This window comes from Schistocerca piceifrons, chromosome 4 (genome assembly GCF_021461385.2).
Source record: "Schistocerca piceifrons isolate TAMUIC-IGC-003096 chromosome 4, iqSchPice1.1, whole genome shotgun sequence".
Classification (NCBI taxonomy): Eukaryota; Metazoa; Arthropoda; class Insecta; order Orthoptera; family Acrididae; genus Schistocerca; species Schistocerca piceifrons.
In genome coordinates this window covers 201,118,204-201,138,741 of record NC_060141.1, presented here as the reverse complement: position 1 = coordinate 201,138,741, position 20,538 = coordinate 201,118,204, and the positions used below count along the sequence as shown (strand labels likewise).

The following is a 20,538-nucleotide window of genomic DNA, read 5'->3' as shown; positions in this document are numbered from 1 at the left end:
CAATCTGGCAACACTGCATTCGCATGTACAGTAACTAACTCTGTTAGCAAGTACAGCAGTGCTGTGCAGTTGGTAGAGTGGATAGCGTTTTGGTTTAGCATGCAGGAAGTCGAGGGTTCGGTTCTGGGTCGGGGCTTATTTGTTCATACAGCAATTACAGTGGGTCTTCTACAAAACATTTTCAGTTACCAAAATACGAACACATAAATGTAAGTACAATTGTTTTCATTGGTCAGTTTTTAAAGAAGCCTTTTGCACGTCGTGGACACAAAGTTTCGCGCCACTACATCTAGTAGATTCGAAACCTGTTTTCTCTGTACCCTCCCCTAATGGCCTCATGAAATTATTTGCAAAGTTCATTGCTAGCCCTACTGATGACGCGAGGCCTAATGAAAAGTAATGAACCTGAACGTGGCAAGAATAATAGTTGGTTTTAATCTATAGGACCATTGGGGGACGGTACACAGAAAACAGGTGTGGAATCTAGTAGATGGAGTGGTGTCCACGACGTGCAAAAGGTTTATTTAAAAACTGACCAATGAAAACGATTGCACTTCCGTTTCTGTGTTCGTAGAACGTAACTGAAAATGTTTTGCAGAAGACCCACTGTAATTGCTGTATGACAATTATGACGCCAGATACCTTACCACGCAGACTACTTTTAGCAAATAAAAACAAATAAGCCTCGATTCAGAATCTAACCTTCGACCTCCTGCACAATAACCCAAAACACTATCGCCACCTGGAGTGGCCGAGCGGTTCTAGGTGCTAAAGTCAGGAACCGCACGACCGTTACGGTCGCAGGTTCGAATCCTGCCTCGGGCATGGATATGTGTGATGTCCTTAGGTTGGTTAGGTTTAAGTAGTTCTAAGTTCTAGGGGACTGATGACCTCAGCAGTTAAATCCCGTAGTGCTCAGAGCCATTTGAACCAAAACACTATCCACCGCACCAACAACACAGCACTTCATCTCTCTCCTGACAGAAGTAGTTACTGTACACGTAATTACAGTGTTGCCAGGTTGCCAATCTTTAATGTCCATTTATTGGAAATTTGTGGTAAGGTCTTAAGGACCAAACTGCTGAAGTCATCGGCCTCTAAGCCTACACACTACTTTATCTAACTTAAACTAACTTACGCTATCGTAACACACACACCCATGCCCGAGGGAGGACTCGAATCTCCAACGGGGGAAGCCGCACGGACCATAACAAGGCGCCTCAGATCACGCGGCGCTTTCCATTTACTGCCAGAAACATGTCATCATCATCATCATCATTTAAGACTGATTATGCCTTTCAGCGTTCAGTCTGGAGCATAGTTCCCCTTATAAAATTCCTCCATGATCCCCTATTCAGTGCTAACATGGGTGCCTCTTCTGATGTTAAGCCTATTGCTTCAAAATCATTCTTAACCGAATCCAGGTACGTTCTTCTTGGTCTACCCCGACTACTCCTACCCTCTATTGCTGAACCCATGAGTCTCTTGGGTAACCTTGCTTCTCCCATGCGTGTAACATGACCCCACCATCTAAGCCTGTTCGCCTTGACTGCTACACCTATAGAGTTCATTCCCAGTTTTTCTCTGATTTCCTCATTGTGGACACCCTGCTGCCATTGTTTACATCTACTAGTACCGGCAATCATGCTAGCTACTTTCATATCCGTAACCTCAACCTTATTGATAAGGTAACCTGAATCCACCCAGCTTTCGCACCCATACAACAAAGTTGGTCGAAAGATTCAACGGTGCACAGATAACTTAGTCTTGGTACTGACTTCCTTCTTGCAGAGGAGAGTAGATCGTAGCTGAGCACTCATTGCATTAACTTTGCTACACCTCGCTTCCAGTTCTTTCACTATGTTGCCATCCTGTGAGAATATGCATCCTAAGCACTTGAAACCATCCACCTGTTCTAACTTCGTTCCGCCTATTTGGCACTCAATCCGTTTATATCTCTTTCCCACTGACATTACTTTCGTTTTGGAGATGCTAATCTTCATACCATAGTCCTTACATTTCTGATCTAGCTCTGAAATATTACTTTGCAAACTTTCAATCGAATCTGCCAGAAATATGTGCAGGACGAAATTTTGTGAGACATTTTTGTATTTTCAGTTAGTGAAGAATCACGCTGCGAAGTTAAGAATGCGCGAATTTTTCTTCAACCTGTATGTATAGTTCATGAAATAAAAGTAAATTAAATCAAGTGTTTCTTTGAGAACAACCCTGCAGAACCAGCGCAACAGAATGCGGTTAGAAAGTTACCAGAATGTGCTGTGCCCGCAGGCTGCTGCCGCGTGTCGTGCATCGGCGTGACGCCCGGCCCGGAGCCGCCGCGCCGGCTGCTGCTGCAGTACCTCGACCTCACCGACTGCCAGGCCGTCGAGGACTCGGGCCTGCGCGTCATCGTACGCAACTGCCCGCAGCTCGTCTACCTCTACCTGCGCCGCTGCGTCCAGATCACAGGTCGGTGCCTCCTCGTACACCATTACCGTTGCAAGTACAGCAGGAGACACGAGAAAAACATCGCGTAACACCGCCTGTCGGCTTTACAGTCGCCTCGATTCCTTCAGGAGGAGAGTCCGCAAGTTTCTTCAGCCGTGCTGTATCTAGCTATAGCCACTGCTAGAAGATTACATTTCCTAGAGCTACCGAACTTCAGGAATGATGATGATGATTGGTTTGTGGGGCGCCCAACTGCGCGGTCGTCAGCGGCCTTACAAAGTCCCTACTTTTATACAGTCCAATTTTTTCACAGTCCTATGTAGCCACTCTCAAGAATGATGATGATGATGAAATGTTGAGGACAACGCAAACACCCAGTCCCCGGGCAGAGAAAATCCCCAACCCGGCCGGGAATCGAACCCGGGACCCCATAAACTTCAGGAATGTTACATTTCACCTGCTGTTCCAGATAGACCAAGGTATTTTCAATGGGACAAATATCGGACGATTTAGCGGCCCAGTCGAGGTGCAATAATGTCCCTTGAGTCTTCTTCCAGCCGCTATATTACGCTTGTAGTCCTGTGAACACGGCTGTTGTCACCCTGTAGTGTCCACAGAATACTCATTGTGAATGTATAGAGGAAAGGAGAATACTCATCGTGAATGTATAGAGGGAAGGACAACACCTGATCACGAAGAGTGACCTTGAATAACTGGGCACAAGTTTTGATACGAGAAATACAGCCGAAACGTCGCATAACCGTCTCATTCCTGAACTTGGCCCTCTACACATAGCGTATGAAACCTCCATGGGCAGTGCATTCGACGCCTTGCATCATGAAACTGGGGAAAATCGTGACGTGACGGACCACATTATATGCTTCCAGTCGGGTAGTGTCCAGTTTCTGTGTAGTTTCGCCCACTGAAGACATGCAGCTTTATTTGCCGCTGTAGGCTGCCCCGATAGCTGAGTGGTCAGGGTGACGCATTGCCCTCCTACGGACCCGGATTCGATTCCGGGCTGTGTCGTGGATTTTATCCGCTCAGGCACTGGGTGTTGTGTTGTCTTCACCATCGTTTCATCCCCATCCGGAGCGCAGGTAGCCCAGTGTGGCGTCGAATGTAATAAGACCTCACCAAGGCGGCCGGACTTGCCCCGCAAGGGGCCTCCCGCCCGATGACGCCAAACCCTCATATTCATTTGCCGCTTTGGGTAATGGTCTTTTCGAGGACCCCGATTACAAATAACCACCGCATGGAATTCGTTTTGAAGGATTCTCTTGGTAACTGGTTGAGATGGACGTGCACTCACTGATAGCAATTCCTGTCGGGTTTGAAAACTAATGGCACTGACAAGTCCTGAGAAGCGTCTCGGTCCCTGTTGCATAGGATCTTTTTATGGCTGCGATTTTTTTAACTTTGTTACATGGTTACGAGTGGTACACCATTCCTTGTCGATATGTTGGACAGTCCGCGTTGATACTCGTAATGAACCAGGAAACTCCATTAATAATGAGCTCACTGTAACTCCCTGACGCCTCCACATCTTACTGCAATTCTTCACTACAACAGGCTGAGGCTGACACACACAAACCGCTACACTGTGATGAGGCTGAACGGTCACATGTCTGGTACCAGTTGCACACCACCCATAGCGCTACAAAGCGACCAGTCTGCTTATTTTCGGGTGTGACCAATGTTTTTTTCCTGACTGCTTAACTAGATGCATTATTAAATATAGTATATAACTACTTGTCACCCGTTTTGGCACTGAACAACGCTACTTTCCGACCAGCTAATAAGAACTTCCAATCGTTGAATGTTGTTAATGTGGTAATTTGCAGCGATAGTGACTAAAGAAGTATGTTGCTAACTTCCTTAGTGTTCTTTGGGATTTTCAGCTTCGTTCGTAATATGATGGGTACTTTTGAAGACTTTTGCACCAGAGTACATAATTTGTGAAAAGGTGAAAAATCGTTCCCAGCTACGTGATTTGGGAACGAGCACCCACTACACTCCTCCCTGCCCTGACCGATCCTAAACCACTGAGTTCGTTCTGCAGCTACAGGCGTGATTCGACGTTGTCTTCATTATCACAATGATAGCTTAAGAAGAAATGGGAGTAGCACAAATCTGCTTGACAAAGAGTCGACCACGGACACTGTTAAATATGTATACTGACCTAAACTCTCTCAAATGAATAAACAAAAAAGCACATTCACACTAGTTCAATAATTTAGTCAAGTGACGAGTAATTTAGTAATTATATGTGTCTGAACAATATCGTTTAGCAAAGCTGGAAAGTAAAAAAGGCCCGATCCAGTAAGCTGAATAGTAGCTGCCAAGCAGCTTTTCCCAGTTCAGCTCACTTCTACCACTGGCGCGCCACTGGGTACGTGTAAGTACTGTCTGTTTAGTGGCGCACTTTATCATCTGTCGTCGTTCCGTTCTCTCTTTTCATTCATCTGTTTACTGTGGATCAGAATCAAAAATGGTTCAAATGGCTCTGAGCACTACGGGACTCAACTGCTGAGGTCATTAGTCCCCTAGAACTTAGAACTAGTTAAACCTAACTAACCTAAGGACATCACAAACATCCATGCCCGAAGCAGGATTCGAACCTGCGACCGTAGCGGTCTTGCGGTTCCAGACTGCAGCGCCTTTAACCGCACGGCCACTTCGGCCGGCCGGGATCAGAATCATGGTTCGTTCAAGTGACGATACAACGATTCAGTTTGTTTCTCTTTACGTGGAGAAAGAAGGCTGCTGGAATGTGAAACGTCCTCTGTACTGAAAAAGACGATGGGAATACCGCAGTTCCAGGAAAAGGAGATTAGTTGACATCTCTAGTCGAAACAGACGTGTCAGGATCCTTAAACTACACCTAGCATCAAGAACGTACAACACTACCTGCAGTTTGCTTTCTGCAGGTACCGCTTGTCTTAGGTGAATATCACTACACTAGGTTTTATTTGCGAGTTCTTTCAGAAGCACATTTGATGCGGCCTGCTAATCTCTTCGGCCAGTTAATTTTCGTGCCCACTTTTTTATTCTCTTCCTTACAATTTCAGTCTCTTCTTTCACCTCTTACAGTATAAGCATTGCTGCGAACTCTCACTTCCGAATCATCGACAACAACCAACACTTGACTGCCAACTAAATCTTGTAGAATGCGCACTTGCTTACTTGAAGTTTAGCCGTCAAGTAGAGCTGTTAAACCACTTCCTACTTGACTAAATTACTGATCTAGTATGAACGAACCTATGGACTGAACAGCATAAAAAGGCTCTGGTATAGGTAAAAAAGAGGCTGGATACTGGCAAGTTATTACTTGACCAGTGGACAACGCTCCATCAGTCAAACAAAACTACCCACATAACTAATCAGAGGACACAAATAAAGAAAGAGAACACGTAACACGAACCAGAGAGACAGTAATGATGGCACGAGGCAGTAGCACGTGGAAGATTACCTCAGCGGCGGCATGGGGGTGTTAATCGTAATTATGAGTTGCCATCGTAATTTCTGATGCTGTAATTGTTGTAACTGAATGGCAACGAGATTATTAACTGTTTCTTCGGCTAACTGACAATCTATTATCGGCCGTTCTGGTGCCTTTAGCACTCAGCTGCAACGTCACACATGGCGCCTAAACAGCAGGAGTATGTGCTCTGAGACTGAACCAAGCTCGGAAGCGCGCCTAGGTGGCAGAAGAAACTGGATTCAGTGAGGCAGAGCTCTTAATGTGGGCCGCGCGGGGTAGCCGCGCGGTCTTGAGCGTCTTGTCACGGTCCCCGCGGCTCCCCCGGTCGGAGGTACGAGTCCTCCGTCAGGCATTGGTGTGTGTTGTCCTTAGCGTAAGTCAGTTTAAGTTAGATTAAGTAGTGCGTAAGCTTAGGGACCGATGACCTCAGCAGTTTGGTCCCATAAGACCTTACCACAAATTTCTTACTGTGGGGTTTAGTCAACAGTTGCGGTTTCAGAGAATACGGCCGACTGCACAGAGGGCTTTACTTTCAATAGCCAATCTAATATGCCCATTTGCACAGTTTTGGGCAAGTTGCTTACTTGATTTGGGTTGTAAAACACTGATCTCTAACGGGCAGAACTACTTCTGTGTCATCTTTCTGGTGTGGTCATGCACCGTTCAAACGGCATGTAGGACGCTCTTAACAACTGGGAAAGTCATCTTGGCGAAAATTCTGAATTCATCGTCATTGCGATCAGCAATAATTATAGACAGTACCTCTATACCAGCTCGTCGTTACTGTCTACTTGGTACCCTTCATGCAACACTGAAACTCACATATAACCACTAGTTAATTTATATCAACAAAATTAGTTAGTCTTAGAGATAGCCCCAAAGGCCTGTTAATCTCTAATTCCCCTAATTCTGCTTCTTCAATAATAGGATGACACCCCTACAGGGTACGGCATGACAGACTCCAGTCTGAACCAGGACGAGGAGGAAAAGTCTACTTGCAAAACCAATTTTGCTTCTTGGATTGTATTTCCGCAGATTTCAGTTCAGCTGAAACAGAATTTGTTATTGTCCGCTAGAGAAACAGTAAATATATTGGGAAGTAACTGATATAAGAATACAAATGTCGCAAAAAATGATCTTTGTGAGAGCAAGAAGTAAACTATTTGCTGAGAGCGAATTCTGGGCCTCTCTAGACGTCATCCGAGCAGCGACCGAGCTATTTTAAATTATTAAGTGTATTTCAAAGCAGTCTTCACAGGTACTAAAAATGCTTAGTTTATTCCTCGCGATTCATTTTATTTATTTAAAACATCGACAATGATATGGAACGATACAGGTTTAAAATTTTGTTTTGCTTTGTAGTCTAGCAACGTGCGTTCAAAAACATATTGAACTTCATTTTTACTTGCTGCATATCTGCCTAATTTCCTCTTACATCTGGGAATTTTGCATGCATGCATATTCTTGCGTTTCGCACTGATAGATTTTGGCCTAATTTCAGTTTAGCGTGCAGCATTACACACTTCTTGACGATACAATATTGCACCACTTATCTTTGCTTCCGTTCTCCTAGTTAAAAACGTGTCTGTATGTTTTGTGTATTGTTGAAAACTTACTTGCTGCTTCTGGTTTTCACTTAATCCAAAACAAGAAAACGTTCTTTTAATCTGTGATTTGTTGTATGTTTGTATTTATGTACACTGCGCAACGAAATTAAAAGATTACTTTTTAGAAACCCGTAATTATCTCCCATTCCGACACATAAGTTTGAAATTTGGTGGAAAGGTGCCTACGACCTACCTCTGGAATGGTGCGAAAGCGTGGAGCTCCGTGACTTCCCTCGGGCTCTTCGACTCTTCAAACAGCAAAGTGTCGACACATGCGAAAAAAGGCCTCAGCTCAGAAGTTCATGTGATCTGTATAGGGGATTAATGATGTCGCACTGCCACCAAATTTCGCCACAAGTCTGCTCAATTCTACCATGAGAAGGTCGTCGCAGCTCCTCTCACGCACATTTCATCCCTTCTTTTGACGTCTGGACGATGGATTTCAGAACCAGCGATACCCAGCTGGGTAAGACGGACTATAACGACCTCTTCATCGTATAACCCGGCCACGGTGGCCTTGTGCAGAATTGTGATGAAATTTGGTGCCAATGAGACATCACTGACCCAACTTACAACTCACATGAACTTTCGAGCTTTGGTGTTTTCTTCGCCTGTGTCGACATCTTGTTGTTTGAAGCATGCCAAGCCCGAGTGTGACGTCGCAAGGGCGCCGTGTTTTTGCACCATTACACAGGAAGTCTGTAGGGACCTTTGAGCCAAGTTTCAAACTCGTGCGTCGCAATATATGGCAATTATGGAGATTTCAGATAGGTGATCTCTTAATTCTGTTGCACAATCTATATGAGTTGCACGAAGGAGTAGTGTTTGGAGTTACTGATCTAACTGGAGAATGGTTGATGCTGGTGGTGACAAAGATTAGTTGAAGGCAATGAACAGTGAACATAAACTAGGGGAAGGAACAGTGGGTTGGAGGGGTGTAGAGATAAAATGGGAGGAAGAGTGAACGAGAGAGAGGGAGAGAGGGGGGGGAGGGAGAGGGGGAGAGAGAGAGAGAGAGAGAGAGAGAGAGAGAGAGAGAGAGAGAGAGAAATGGGAAGGTAGCAGGCAAAGATTTTCTTTTTCTGTGTTAAGTGTTCGATGTTTTTCGATAGTGTTTTCTCTCCAATAATTCTATGGTCTTTAAGCAGTCCTTTACTGTGTGTTGGTGCTTAGTTGTTTTAAGTGAATAAAAGCAAACGGGTATGATAAAAAGCACACGTTTTTGTTCTTGCAGAGGTGGTTGGTTGGTTTTTTGGGGAAGGAGACCAGACAGCGAGGTCATCGGTCTCATCGGATTAGGGAAGGACGGGGAAGGAAGTCGGCCGTGCTATTTGAAAGGAACCATCCCGGCATTTGCCTGGAGCGATTTAGGGAAATCACTGCAGAGGTGGATTTAAATAATTGTGACACAACCTTGGCCACTTTTATCACACAGATCAAGAATATTTTTAATTTGTTTCTGGTACGATATATTACAGACAAAATCTAAAAGCCTACAGTGTGTATGTGTATTTATGTTAGTAAACGGAGTCTGTTCTTGCTCAGCACGTAATACAGTGTAGGGATGTAGTTGAAAATCTTGATGTTGTCACACTTCTTCGCAGATAATCCATTTCCACAGCCACCAGCCAGCAGTAGGTCCAAGGGCTAATTGGAACGTTGTTCTGTTGGTTTGTTACAGACGCGGGCATCAAGTACGTGCCGAGCTTCTGCTCGATGCTGCGAGAGCTGAGCGTGTCGGACTGCACGCAGGTGACGGACTTCGGGCTGTACGAGCTGGCCAAGCTGGGCGCGACGCTGCGCTACTTGTCGGTGGCCAAGTGCGACCAGGTGTCGGACGCCGGGCTCAAGGTGGTGGCGCGCCGCTGCTACAAGCTGCGCTACCTGAACGCGCGCGGCTGCGAGGCCGTCAGCGACGACGCGATTGCCGTGCTGGCGCGCTCGTGCCCGCGCCTGCGCGCCCTCGACATCGGCAAGTGCGACGTCAGCGACGCGGGGCTGCGCGCGCTAGCCGAGAGCTGCCCCAACCTCAAGAAGCTCAGCCTGCGCAGTTGCGACCTGGTCACGGACCGCGGCGTCCAGTGCGTCGCCTACTACTGCCGGGGCCTCCAGCAGCTCAACATCCAGGACTGCCAGATCTCCATCGAGGGCTACCGCGCCGTCAAGAAGTACTGCAAGCGCTGTATCATCGAGCACACAAACCCCGGGTTCTTTTGAATCGCGGTCTCGTCCATTGGACAGCATGGGTGACTGTCAAGGACTCGAGGAGCTGTTCTAATAGTTGGCCCTGAACGTCACCTCCCATTTGGGCACTAGGTGTCAGTGCCAAAATAAAGAGCAACCAGACTAAAACTCTCTCCTGTCACCATCAAGTACTGTGATAACCTTGTAAGAAGTACACACACCATCAAAATTACTGCAAGCACACTGCATAATCGAGTACATCAATCTGGAATTCTTCAGAACTGCACTCTGCTGCGATGGATTTACTTCAGCACTGGCGACTCTCTAGGACTCCCTTGAAGAACTGCTCCATGAATTGTCCCAATACATCACCTGTCACTTTGGCAATACCTATTAGTGGCAGAATGGCAAGCATCTTACATCATTAGCCTACCTCCCATCAAATGCTGTGATAACCTTGAGAATTACAGTAAAAAGTTCCAAAGATGTAAAGAAGTATTGCAGATGCCCTTCATCGAGCACACCACCCCAGTCTTCTTCTCAACTGTGGTCTGGTCCACTAAGTGTACATCAGCATGAGCTATTGTCAGTGACAGCCTTGAGAAACTCCTGTCGTTTGGTTACAATGCGTCAGTGATGGAGTCTTTCAGCCAACAACTTTGTCCTAGCACTATTACATAACGTGATAAATTTAGACTTATTCTAAGAAGTCCATCACTACATTCACACGCAGATCGACAGGACAATCTTACCATCAGTATGGTAGGTAGGGATCACCGTCAGAGGATTATGACTTTGAGTGAGCCCTGTCAACTCAGCTGCTCATTGAGTAGCAAACAGTTGTTAGGACGAGGAAGGAGCTTCAATAGTGAATGTATTGATTTCGTTTGGATAAGCATTATCAGTTGTAAAACTGAGACACTAAAAAAAAGGAAGGAAAAAAAGCTGAGTACTCTGGCACTTGTTAAATTTGGTGTTTTGTGAAACTACAGCACCCTCAAAAGAGTTCTCTGTCCCAGAAGTATACTGCAAGTGAACAAAACATATTTTGAACCTGACAGACATGTTGCTGAATGTAACATATGAGGAAAGGGGCTAAATATATCAACTGATCTGATGAACATCATTATTCAGGGAAGCTGCAGTGACCAAAATTTAACGATTGACTACATTCTGTACATTGCCATGTTGTGGTGGCGCACTGTTAGTAATAATGCGACTGACACTGGACTTGCAGGCATCGTGACTATGTTTATTGCAAATGCTATGAATAATTCGAATCATCATCATGCACGTTGTTTCTGGGTTCTTATGCATCCAGTTATTTAAAAATATAGTTAAATTCAGCCAATAATCGTTGAAACCAAGGAAAGAAAATAAGAAACTGTACAACAGCTGTTTTATTGAACACATAAGCGAGTTCTACTTTCACCACAACCAAGTGCACTGTCCATTGGCCAACTATCATTCTTCTCCCTTTCTTCGCAGTATTACAAGGCATACAATTTCATAACTTTGAACTTAATAGCGTTCAAAGCTAATACACTTTCACTTCTGACACAAAGAGCAAAGTTGCTTCTAGTGTGATTTCAAATGGAATGTGATAACACACTGATCAATTTAACATAAACATGTGTGTGAAATACCTTTGCTGTTATGGCACTTGTTCCAAAAGATTTGTGGGAGTTTTTAATAAACTGTTTTGAACATCAGGGTTGGAATGCCTTCCAAAGGCTGCAAAAATATAAGATGGCATCTGGTTAACAGTATACATATTTCTTTTCTTGAGGCGTTTTTTGAGTAATTTAGTCAATAGAGGACGAGATTTTACATATTTGCTGATTTTAACAAACTATGATGTAAAAATAATCTCCATGATTCAGTAACACGCCTATAAATCACTGTATTCTTTAATGATTTAGCTCACATCTGTAGTGAATCTGTTCAGCAGCGCTGAGTGTGTTGAGCAAATACAAAAATTGAATCCCTGGATCAACTCACATCCATAAACATAGAAATAAGTGATGTGGTTTGGTGCAGGCAATGTAATGTATCACCAGACTGGTTCCTCTGTCCTTGTGCAAAGTAAAAGCTACTGAGATATACATTTGTTGAAAAGCAGCTACAGAAGTCGTCATCAAGCAAGTTTCATTTTTCTCTTGTGTCAGTAATGAGTTTTAGGCAGCCACACATAACTTATTTCACTCCTAACAAATTTATGATTGATGCTGTTATTATTTATGTACTGATAAACTGTGTGTTCAAATGGAAAAAAGATTCCATAACTGATATAGAAGATATCTGATATTCTCTTTATTCTCTTTAGCTATATCAAGAAGATGTAGGTTAATACTGAGACCCCCATCAGAGAGTTATATTAAGAATCAAACAACTATTTCATTTTACCAATTGTTCGGTAGTTGTCAGCTTTTTACAGCAATTGGGTAAATGGAAAGGTACTTTACACCATACTACTCCATGTAATTTATTTAACAAATGTTTAAAATACACATACTGAAATAAATAAATTACAATAAAAGAATTTTGCATATGTATTGACACATCATACTAATGCTAATGAAAATTGAATTCAGTTACATTTGTTATGCTCAGACAGAGTAAAGTTTCGTTTCATTTATCCCAAGAACAAATGCAGGATTTATCAGCATTTGATGAAATAGTCTTCAATTTTCTTGTATTATTTGTCTTTGAATTTATGTAAATACAAGTGTCTCAAAAATATTTTATGTAATTTTTTCTTGTTGTGAATGCTATACAACAGAAACTATTAAGAAAAAATTACACTTATGTCTGTTGAAGTGGAAGGGCAAATATGTATGACCAGTGTCCTTATCTGTATTATAAACAATGTCAAGTCACTAATTTAACTGTTTATGATATGTGGACTTTTTAAAAAGACTGCCTGTTGTTTCTTCCATTACAGCCTCTGCTATCACTTATTTCCATTATTATTATTGATTGAATGTTCATAAAATCCACCAGAACAAAAACCAAATAAAAGAAACAGGCTTATCTTCAACAATTTGTTAATCATTTCTTTCAGACAGATATAAACTTGAGTTGATTTATAGAGTATTTGCATCATTATACCATTTAAACTTAATCTCTAAAATAGTATATCTATCATTAAGATTTTTCATACCAGCTCTTTACTTTCATTTCACCACATGAACATATCTTACAATCATTTATTCTCTAACACTCTTCTCAGTAAAGTCATATGCATTATATCTAGGATGCATGCCTCAAATGTTGCTTCATTATTGTATCCTTATATAGCAGCTAACCTTCAAGTCTAAACTCTTTGCTTCTCATGTGATAATGCTCTAGTAAATACATTTGCACAGTAAGATTAGTGTGCTAGTCTGCAATGACAAATTTGTCAATATCTTAAGGGATTAAATCAACACCTATACTTGCTTGGTTATGAAGTAAGATTGTGACATATGTTTAAAGGACTTCTGCAAGAAAATTAATTCTGTATTTATCTGTTTACATGACACTAAATGGGGAATAGAGTGTACTTTTTTAAATTACTGATGTAGTAAACAACAGTACTGTAACAGTGGTAGACAATTGATGTCCTGAGAAAGTGTCAGTGCCAGAAGTACAATTACATTCGCATACAACCAGCTCTAGTGAAGCATATTTCAGTGGAAATATTGCCAACATATCTTTAAGGAAAAGTGGGGCACATTCCTTTTGAAAGACACTAGTTTGATGAATAAGAATAAACGTTATTTTGGACAGATTTTTGTAAAAAGGACTACCAAAAACCTAGTGAAGGCTGATATTAAACCTGCAATATAACTTATTTTTACTATATGTTTGTAATTATTTTTAATAAATATTTGTAACAACATGTACATGTTAAAGAATGTATAAATGTATAGGATCTGGCAGAAACTTAAAATGTATATAACTGAAGGAAAATTGTAAATATCCCCAAGCTTTACTTTTGAAGTAATAAATATTTCTTTTATTTAATTATTATTGTTTTCTCTCAAATTTTATTATTCATTTTGCATTATTTTATAAGTTTACTTTATTTTCCTTTCCCATCAAGCATAAGTTGTTTACTTTTTTCTTCATAATCCTTTCTTTAGGGCCCAAGATTATATATAATGGCTTGGAGTTACCTTATGAGATATAACTTCTAAATTTCTTGTAAATCTTCAAAAAATAATCACACATGTGCGTAACAGGAATAATACATACAAATGAAACTCAGCCCTCATTCAACCAACATACAAAAAAGAGACAAATGGACCTTAATCCTATAGAGGGATTCGTGTACTACTGATAACATAGGGAGTTCCTCTCAAATGCAATACTCAAACAAATTGAGATACACATGGTTGGTTGGTTGGTTTGGGTAAGGAGACCAGACAGCATGGTCATCGGTCTCATCGGATTAGGGAAGGATGGGGAAGGAAGTCGGCCGTGCCCTTTCAGAGGAACCATCCCGGAATTTGTCTGGACTGATTTAGGGAAATCACGGAAAACCTAAATCAGGATGGCCGGGCACGGGATTGAACTGTCGTCCTTCCGAATGCGAGTCCAGTGTCTAACCACTGCGCCACCTCGCTCGGTGAGATACACATGGCCTCTTGCATTGATGAATCCCAGTCGAAGTTTACGAAGTTCAGAACCACAGAACTACCTGTACTTAAAACAAAATAAATTATTTCAATTGGCATCCTGAAGGCCCATGATTGAATGAGTAGGCATTATTTCTTACTGAACTAGAAACTTCTAAAGAAAGCTACTCCAACCAATACCACATCAAAGTCACTTTTAAATGGGGGTTGTCAAACAGCTTCAAGAACCATACAGGTGTTCGACAAAGGGGTAGTTCACAGAATATACGCCACTATGCATCAGTAGATCCCCTTCAGTACATTGGATACACTGCAGACAAAACTTCAGAGATCCCTCTCGTCTTTAGATGGGGAAAGCTCCAAAGAAGGCGACATGAAGATATGGATAGGAAAGAAGATTACTACACTAGAAACACAAAATTGCACTGACATGACGCACAGTCTTATAAGTTACTCTGACGATAACTGCTCCATTCGCAAAAAAATTGAAAAGCAACCGAATTCTCTTTTGTAGAAGTTGGAATGTCCAGAAGTGGAATACGAGGAGCACTAATAATGCTAACGTTCTATAAAATGAAGTGTGAAATGTTGGAAGTACAAAATTTGTTGGGAGAAAGTAAACCCTCAAAAACGTGAGTAGATCAAAGTTAGACTAAAAAAGCCAAGTGAAGTGGAATCAAGAAAAAGAGCTTCCTGATCACATGATTACAGGATACTAGAAATTTTGTCAGTAAGTTATATTGTGGTGTGAATAAGAAGACAAGCAATAGGAACATTCACTGTGATCAACCCAGTGACCATATAATTGTTCTGATGACTTAAATCGACTCCAAATGTCACTGAAGAGATTTACATGCTCAAGTCATAAGCTGATAGTGAGAATATACGAGGAATAACTGCACTGATGAAAGATGTGAAAGATAATGCAAATATGATAGTTCTAGATTATCAGAACACTGCAGTGATGGAGAAGGTAGAAGGAAAACTCACTGGAGAGTTCAGGCTGGGGCAAAAGAAATGAGATGAGAGCTTATTGCTTTCACCTCATTATATCGAAGTCCCTGTCCCAAGTCGCAAAGGCACGAATAATTAGGTAAGAGCAGGAGATATGAGTAGGTATCATCTACAGTACATCACAGTCAGACAAATATTTAGAAAACAGTACTTCAATAGCACCTCTGGATGTATTACTATCTATTGACAGTATCCTTTTCAACTAGTGGCAAGTCACTATCAGGTTTCCGTCAAATGGTGCAAGTGGCAAGTCACTATCAGGTTTCCGTCAAATGATGCAAGTGCATTAGAAGTAAGACATAGCAATTTTAAAACGTTAGTAATAAGGTATAAACTAAAATGGCAACTACCGACAATATACAAATGTCACATTTAATTTATATTCAAACGTTATCGTCAAAAAGGTACATTCGCGTATATCGGTACTGTTTGTAGTATGAGCGACGTCTTTTTATGATGTTCGAATAGCCTGTTGGTGATGTTGACTGCTTTATATTCACTAGTCCTTCGTCTACGCACAATAAAGTAGTAGAATTTAACGTCCCCCTAGAACAGTGGTTTCTAAAGGATGCTATGTTCGAATGTACTAAGAGGGGATGCAGACGTTTTTCATGCCACGGACAGTTTGCTTTGTTCACAACGTAATACTGTGTGGCTAGAAAATACACACAGAAACGGTAAACGAAATTTGTACTTGATGTGTAACTGTCACATCAGATTTCTTAGACTTGACATTTACTTTGAATGTAAGTTGGGCCTACCATATTTGAATGCAGAAAACCATTTAATGGCAAGATAATGAAGATCAGCAACTATCCAACACAGTTTAACAGGACCTGGTATTTAATTACTACACTCTTCTGTAGTTGCAGAGTCCATTACACCTTGCAGTAATCAGGACTGCGAAGCTTACCAATGTGCAGACCTAGACTCACAATCAGATAATAATTTAGTACTTTCTGTGTTAACGAAGTTACAGAAAAAGGACTATGTGATGAAACGGTAAACTGAAATTCAGAATCTGGTGAAATTAAATGAAAAATATTTGAGACAGTAAAAGCATCTAGAGTAGTCTAGTGGAAAACAACTGCAAGGTGCATTGTCGAGACTAGGTTAATTCTCTCCACAGCTGCCCAAGTAAAATCAGTGTAATGAGGATCACTATGGTTACTTCAACCCTCTGTTAAACACAGAAGACACTTCTCAGGCATGTAGGTGGTAACAGATAAACGTCACAATCAGTGGATACCTATACAATTACATCTATACGAAATCATGTTCGTTAACTACTGATAACAAACACACAAAGACAACACGTTACCAAAATGATGTAATACACACCGTCTTATTCCAAATCATTCTATTTAAGGCTTAAAAAACTGTATGTAGATTGACTGTGCAGTTCGTTTCACATTTATCCGCTCCTACCTTTATCAGCGACACCATGATAATATTGTTTGTTGTTGAGTGAAGTGACGTGGAGGATCATACAGGGTGAAGCAAAATTTGCTCACTCGTACGCCAAAGTGATTTCTACCGTCAGCTGGCAAGGAATCGCCCCGTCCGAGTGTACAAATTTTGGCTCATCCTGGGTCGCTTACGAAATTTCTTCCCATAAATATTTGCGGTAGAAGATGGACGTCAAATGAAGGTAATATGACAACGCTGTAACGCTATGTCTGACAAGAATCTTGTATTTTTAGTATGCAAGGATCTATACTGCGGTGTCTGAGTGAGCAAATTTTAGTTCACCCTGTGTAATAAACACCCTACCCCCATGTCAACTTCATTTACCAGAAAACATTATCATCATCGAGTCGCTAATAAAGGTGCGAGCGGATAAATGTGAAAACAGTCGCACTGTCAGTCTGACATATCACTCTTGCAGACTGAAGACCAGAAGAAAAAAAAAAAACCAAGAAGTATTTAACAAAAACTGACTTGCTTTCAGAAAGGAAAAGGTATTGGACTAGCAATTATGGTTTATGAAGTACAACTTCCGAGCGTATTTTGATGCTGGTGAAGACTTGGCAGGTGTATGTTGGAGTAACACAATCTCAATTCTTACAACGTTGTGGATAATGCACAGTGGCAGAGGAGCAACATTTTTTCGAAAGAAAACAGATACTAATTACAAAATAGTAATTTTAAAATTAGAAAACGGTGAACGGAACGGGCAGTATATTTTGTACACAAAATTGGAAATGATACAATGTAGGAAATGAAGTTATACAGAGGGCGAAAAGTAGACTAAATCATCAGTGAATCGGAGGCCACGGGAAATCTAGAGGAAAGGGTGAAACTGAAAGCATTTGAATGCGATTCTATCGACGCCTGTTGAGAATTCAGTGAATATATAAATTAAACTAAAGAAGTGTTGCAGGCAATACTTGACGAAAGACATGTATGGAAGGGCTTTAGTATAAGGAGGAACAGGTTGGTGAGACATTTGCCACTGTACTCAGAAAGTAGCGTTAGTGGGGAAAACTTGTAGAGGCGAAACAGATTTAGAGGATGTTGTGAGTAGTAGTGACAAAGAGCTAACAAGATTAGCAGAAAATAAGAAGAGATGATTTACGGCAATACACAAGTAGATAGACTGCTGACAAAAGAAAAAAATGACAAGTACGGTATCTTGCAAGGAATAATCTTGAGGAAAACTGTGGGTCCTCTAAGGGAAGAGATTACAAAAGACGCACGTCAAGAAACTGTAGGCTCGTATAGAGTGCACCACTACAGGTGTGATAAGGATGCTGTGTCGTCATTTAAGATGATCGCCATAAAGCTCTCCTCGAGAATCTTGAACATTGTGAAACAGGTAAAGCAGAGAATGTTAAGTGAATAAAATTAGCTGGAAACACTTTATAAACAGTTACACATTTATCTTAGCAAGATCTGAACCGTTACAGTTACAAAGAGTAAAGTCTTACTCCGTGAAGCAGTATAGGAATACTGTTTACCAGAAGTAGAAAAGCTAGAGCTCAGGCTTCCCTAAAACGAAATAAATAACCTGACTGTTTGCATCACTAACACAGAAAACTCAGGGAACGGCATTTGTGCAAAAATGGTCATATTGTAATAATATCGTAAATATTCGCTAGTATACTAATAATGTATAAGACGTTCTCGCAAATGCTGAAGAGAATCTGTAACACCAGTATAGTGTGTCATTAATATAGCTATTGCTCTGTTATCATTGTCTGTTTATAAATGTATATAATTTTTCACTATTTGTGGTAATGATGAATATTTCTTGTGTGTGGTTTATGTATGAAATTACAAATTCATGCATAGGAATCGACACATAGATGTGTGTTACTTCTACATCTACATATCTACATATATACTCCGCTAGCCACCAAGCGGTGTGTGGCGGAGGGCACAATTTGCCCCAGAGTCATATTTCCCCCCCTCTGTTGCACTCGCGGATCGCGCGAGGGAAAAACAACTGTCTGAACGCTTCAGTACGAGCTCTAATTTCCCTTATCTTTGAATGGTGATCATTGCGCGATTTGAAAGTTGGTAGTAATAACATATGCTCTACATCCTCTGTGAAGATCGGATTTCGGAATTTAGTGAGCAGCCCCTTCCGGTTAGCGCGCCGTCTGTCTGCAAGAGTGTCCCACTTCAAAGTTTCTATGAGATTGAAACGCTTTCGCGATGGCTATATGTACCAATCACGAATCTTTCCGCTCTTCTTTGCACCTTCTCAATCTCTTGAATCAGACCCAACTGGTAAGGGTCCCACACAGACGAGCAGTACTCCAAGACTGGACGAAATAACGTATTGTAAGCAATTTCCTTTGTTGAAGGACTGCATCGCTTCAGAATTCTACCAATAAACCGTAATCTAGAGTTCGCCTTACCCGTTGCTTGTGTAATCTGATCATTCTATTTGAGATCATTTTGAATAATCACCCCCAGATACTTGAAGGACGTTTTCGCTTCCAAAGACTGGGCATTTAGTTTGTACTCGTACATTAATGGTGATTTTCGCCTTGTTATACGCAGTAGGTTACACTTACTAATATTGAGAGTTAACTGCCAGTCATTACATCACGCATTTATTTTCTGCAAATCCTTATTGATTTGTTGACAACTTTCGTGTGATACTATTTTCCTGTAGACTACAGCATCATCGGCAAACAGTCTAAGGCCGCTGTCAATGGCATCAACCAGATCGTTTATGTAAATCGTAAAAAGAAGAGGACCTATTACGCTGCCCTGGAACACACCTGAAGGTACGCATGTTTCTGTTGAAGTCACACCGTTCAGGACGACATACTGCTTCCTGTCTGTTACAAAACTTTCTCTCCAACCGCATATGTCATCGGATAGACCGTAAGCGCGCACTTTTTGTAGCAAGCGACAGTGCGGACCTGAGTCGAACGCCTTTCGAAAGTCGAGAGACATGGCATCAACCTGGGAGCCGGCATCTAGAGCCTGTTGTATATCACTACATTATCACTACTATATTACTCGAGAACGAAAAGCTGGAGGGCGGTCCCTAGTTGTATCTCAAGTGATTAGCGCACCAAAGTAAAAGCCGTAATAGGGTATAGTGAGGGCGCTAGTAGAGGAGCAACCAGCAGTCAGTCGCTAGCCTTTAGAATGTCGATACCTTGGAGATGAAGCAGGGCTATATTATCTCCACTTTAAGAAGCAATAAGCCTCGGATTGATGGATAATTAGATTAAACTTTATTGACATTCGGATAACTTACGGGATTAGGAATATGACTCTAGCACAGGTTACATGACTAAGGTCAATAACTGTCTTGGAATGCAATGAGATTAAATTCCACAATTGTATTAGACCGGAGCAAAGGAGCTACTGATCCCGCTTTTACAAATCTAATGAAACGTATTCTGCCTGGAGGCGAAGACGTATTGAGCTGCGACGGTGATGGCATTGACTACTTTTGGGCAAGTATCGTTCAGCAAGCAAGCTTCTCTAATATAATTCTTCCTTCTATATCCAAACACCTCAGAGCATTGCAGAAACAGTCTACCCTGCAATAACACAATGACTGCTGCACACTTGGCGAAGGATGTTTACCGCCAGGCCAGACAAGGCACTCACCGTCAGGCTTGCGTCTCTGCTGTGGTCGGCACAGTGTACTACAGGTAGAAACATAGTACTATACGAAAGAGATACTTCAACAAAACCGCAATTACTG

At 41.7% G+C, this 20,538-nt stretch overlaps 1 protein-coding gene across 1 annotated transcript in view; it reads left to right on the top strand.

Annotated features, from left to right (window-relative positions):
* LOC124795730 (F-box/LRR-repeat protein 7-like) overlaps positions 1-13,686 on the top strand; it is a 228,987-nt gene extending 215,301 nt beyond the window's left edge. Inside the window, exons 5-6 of the mRNA XM_047259813.1 lie at positions 2,290-2,469; positions 9,221-13,686. Coding sequence (XP_047115769.1) covers positions 2,290-2,469; positions 9,221-9,756 — 716 coding nt within the window. The 3' untranslated portion in view covers positions 9,757-13,686. The remainder of the gene's footprint in view (positions 1-2,289; positions 2,470-9,220) is intronic.
* The last annotated feature ends 6,852 nt before the right edge of the window (positions 13,687-20,538 follow it).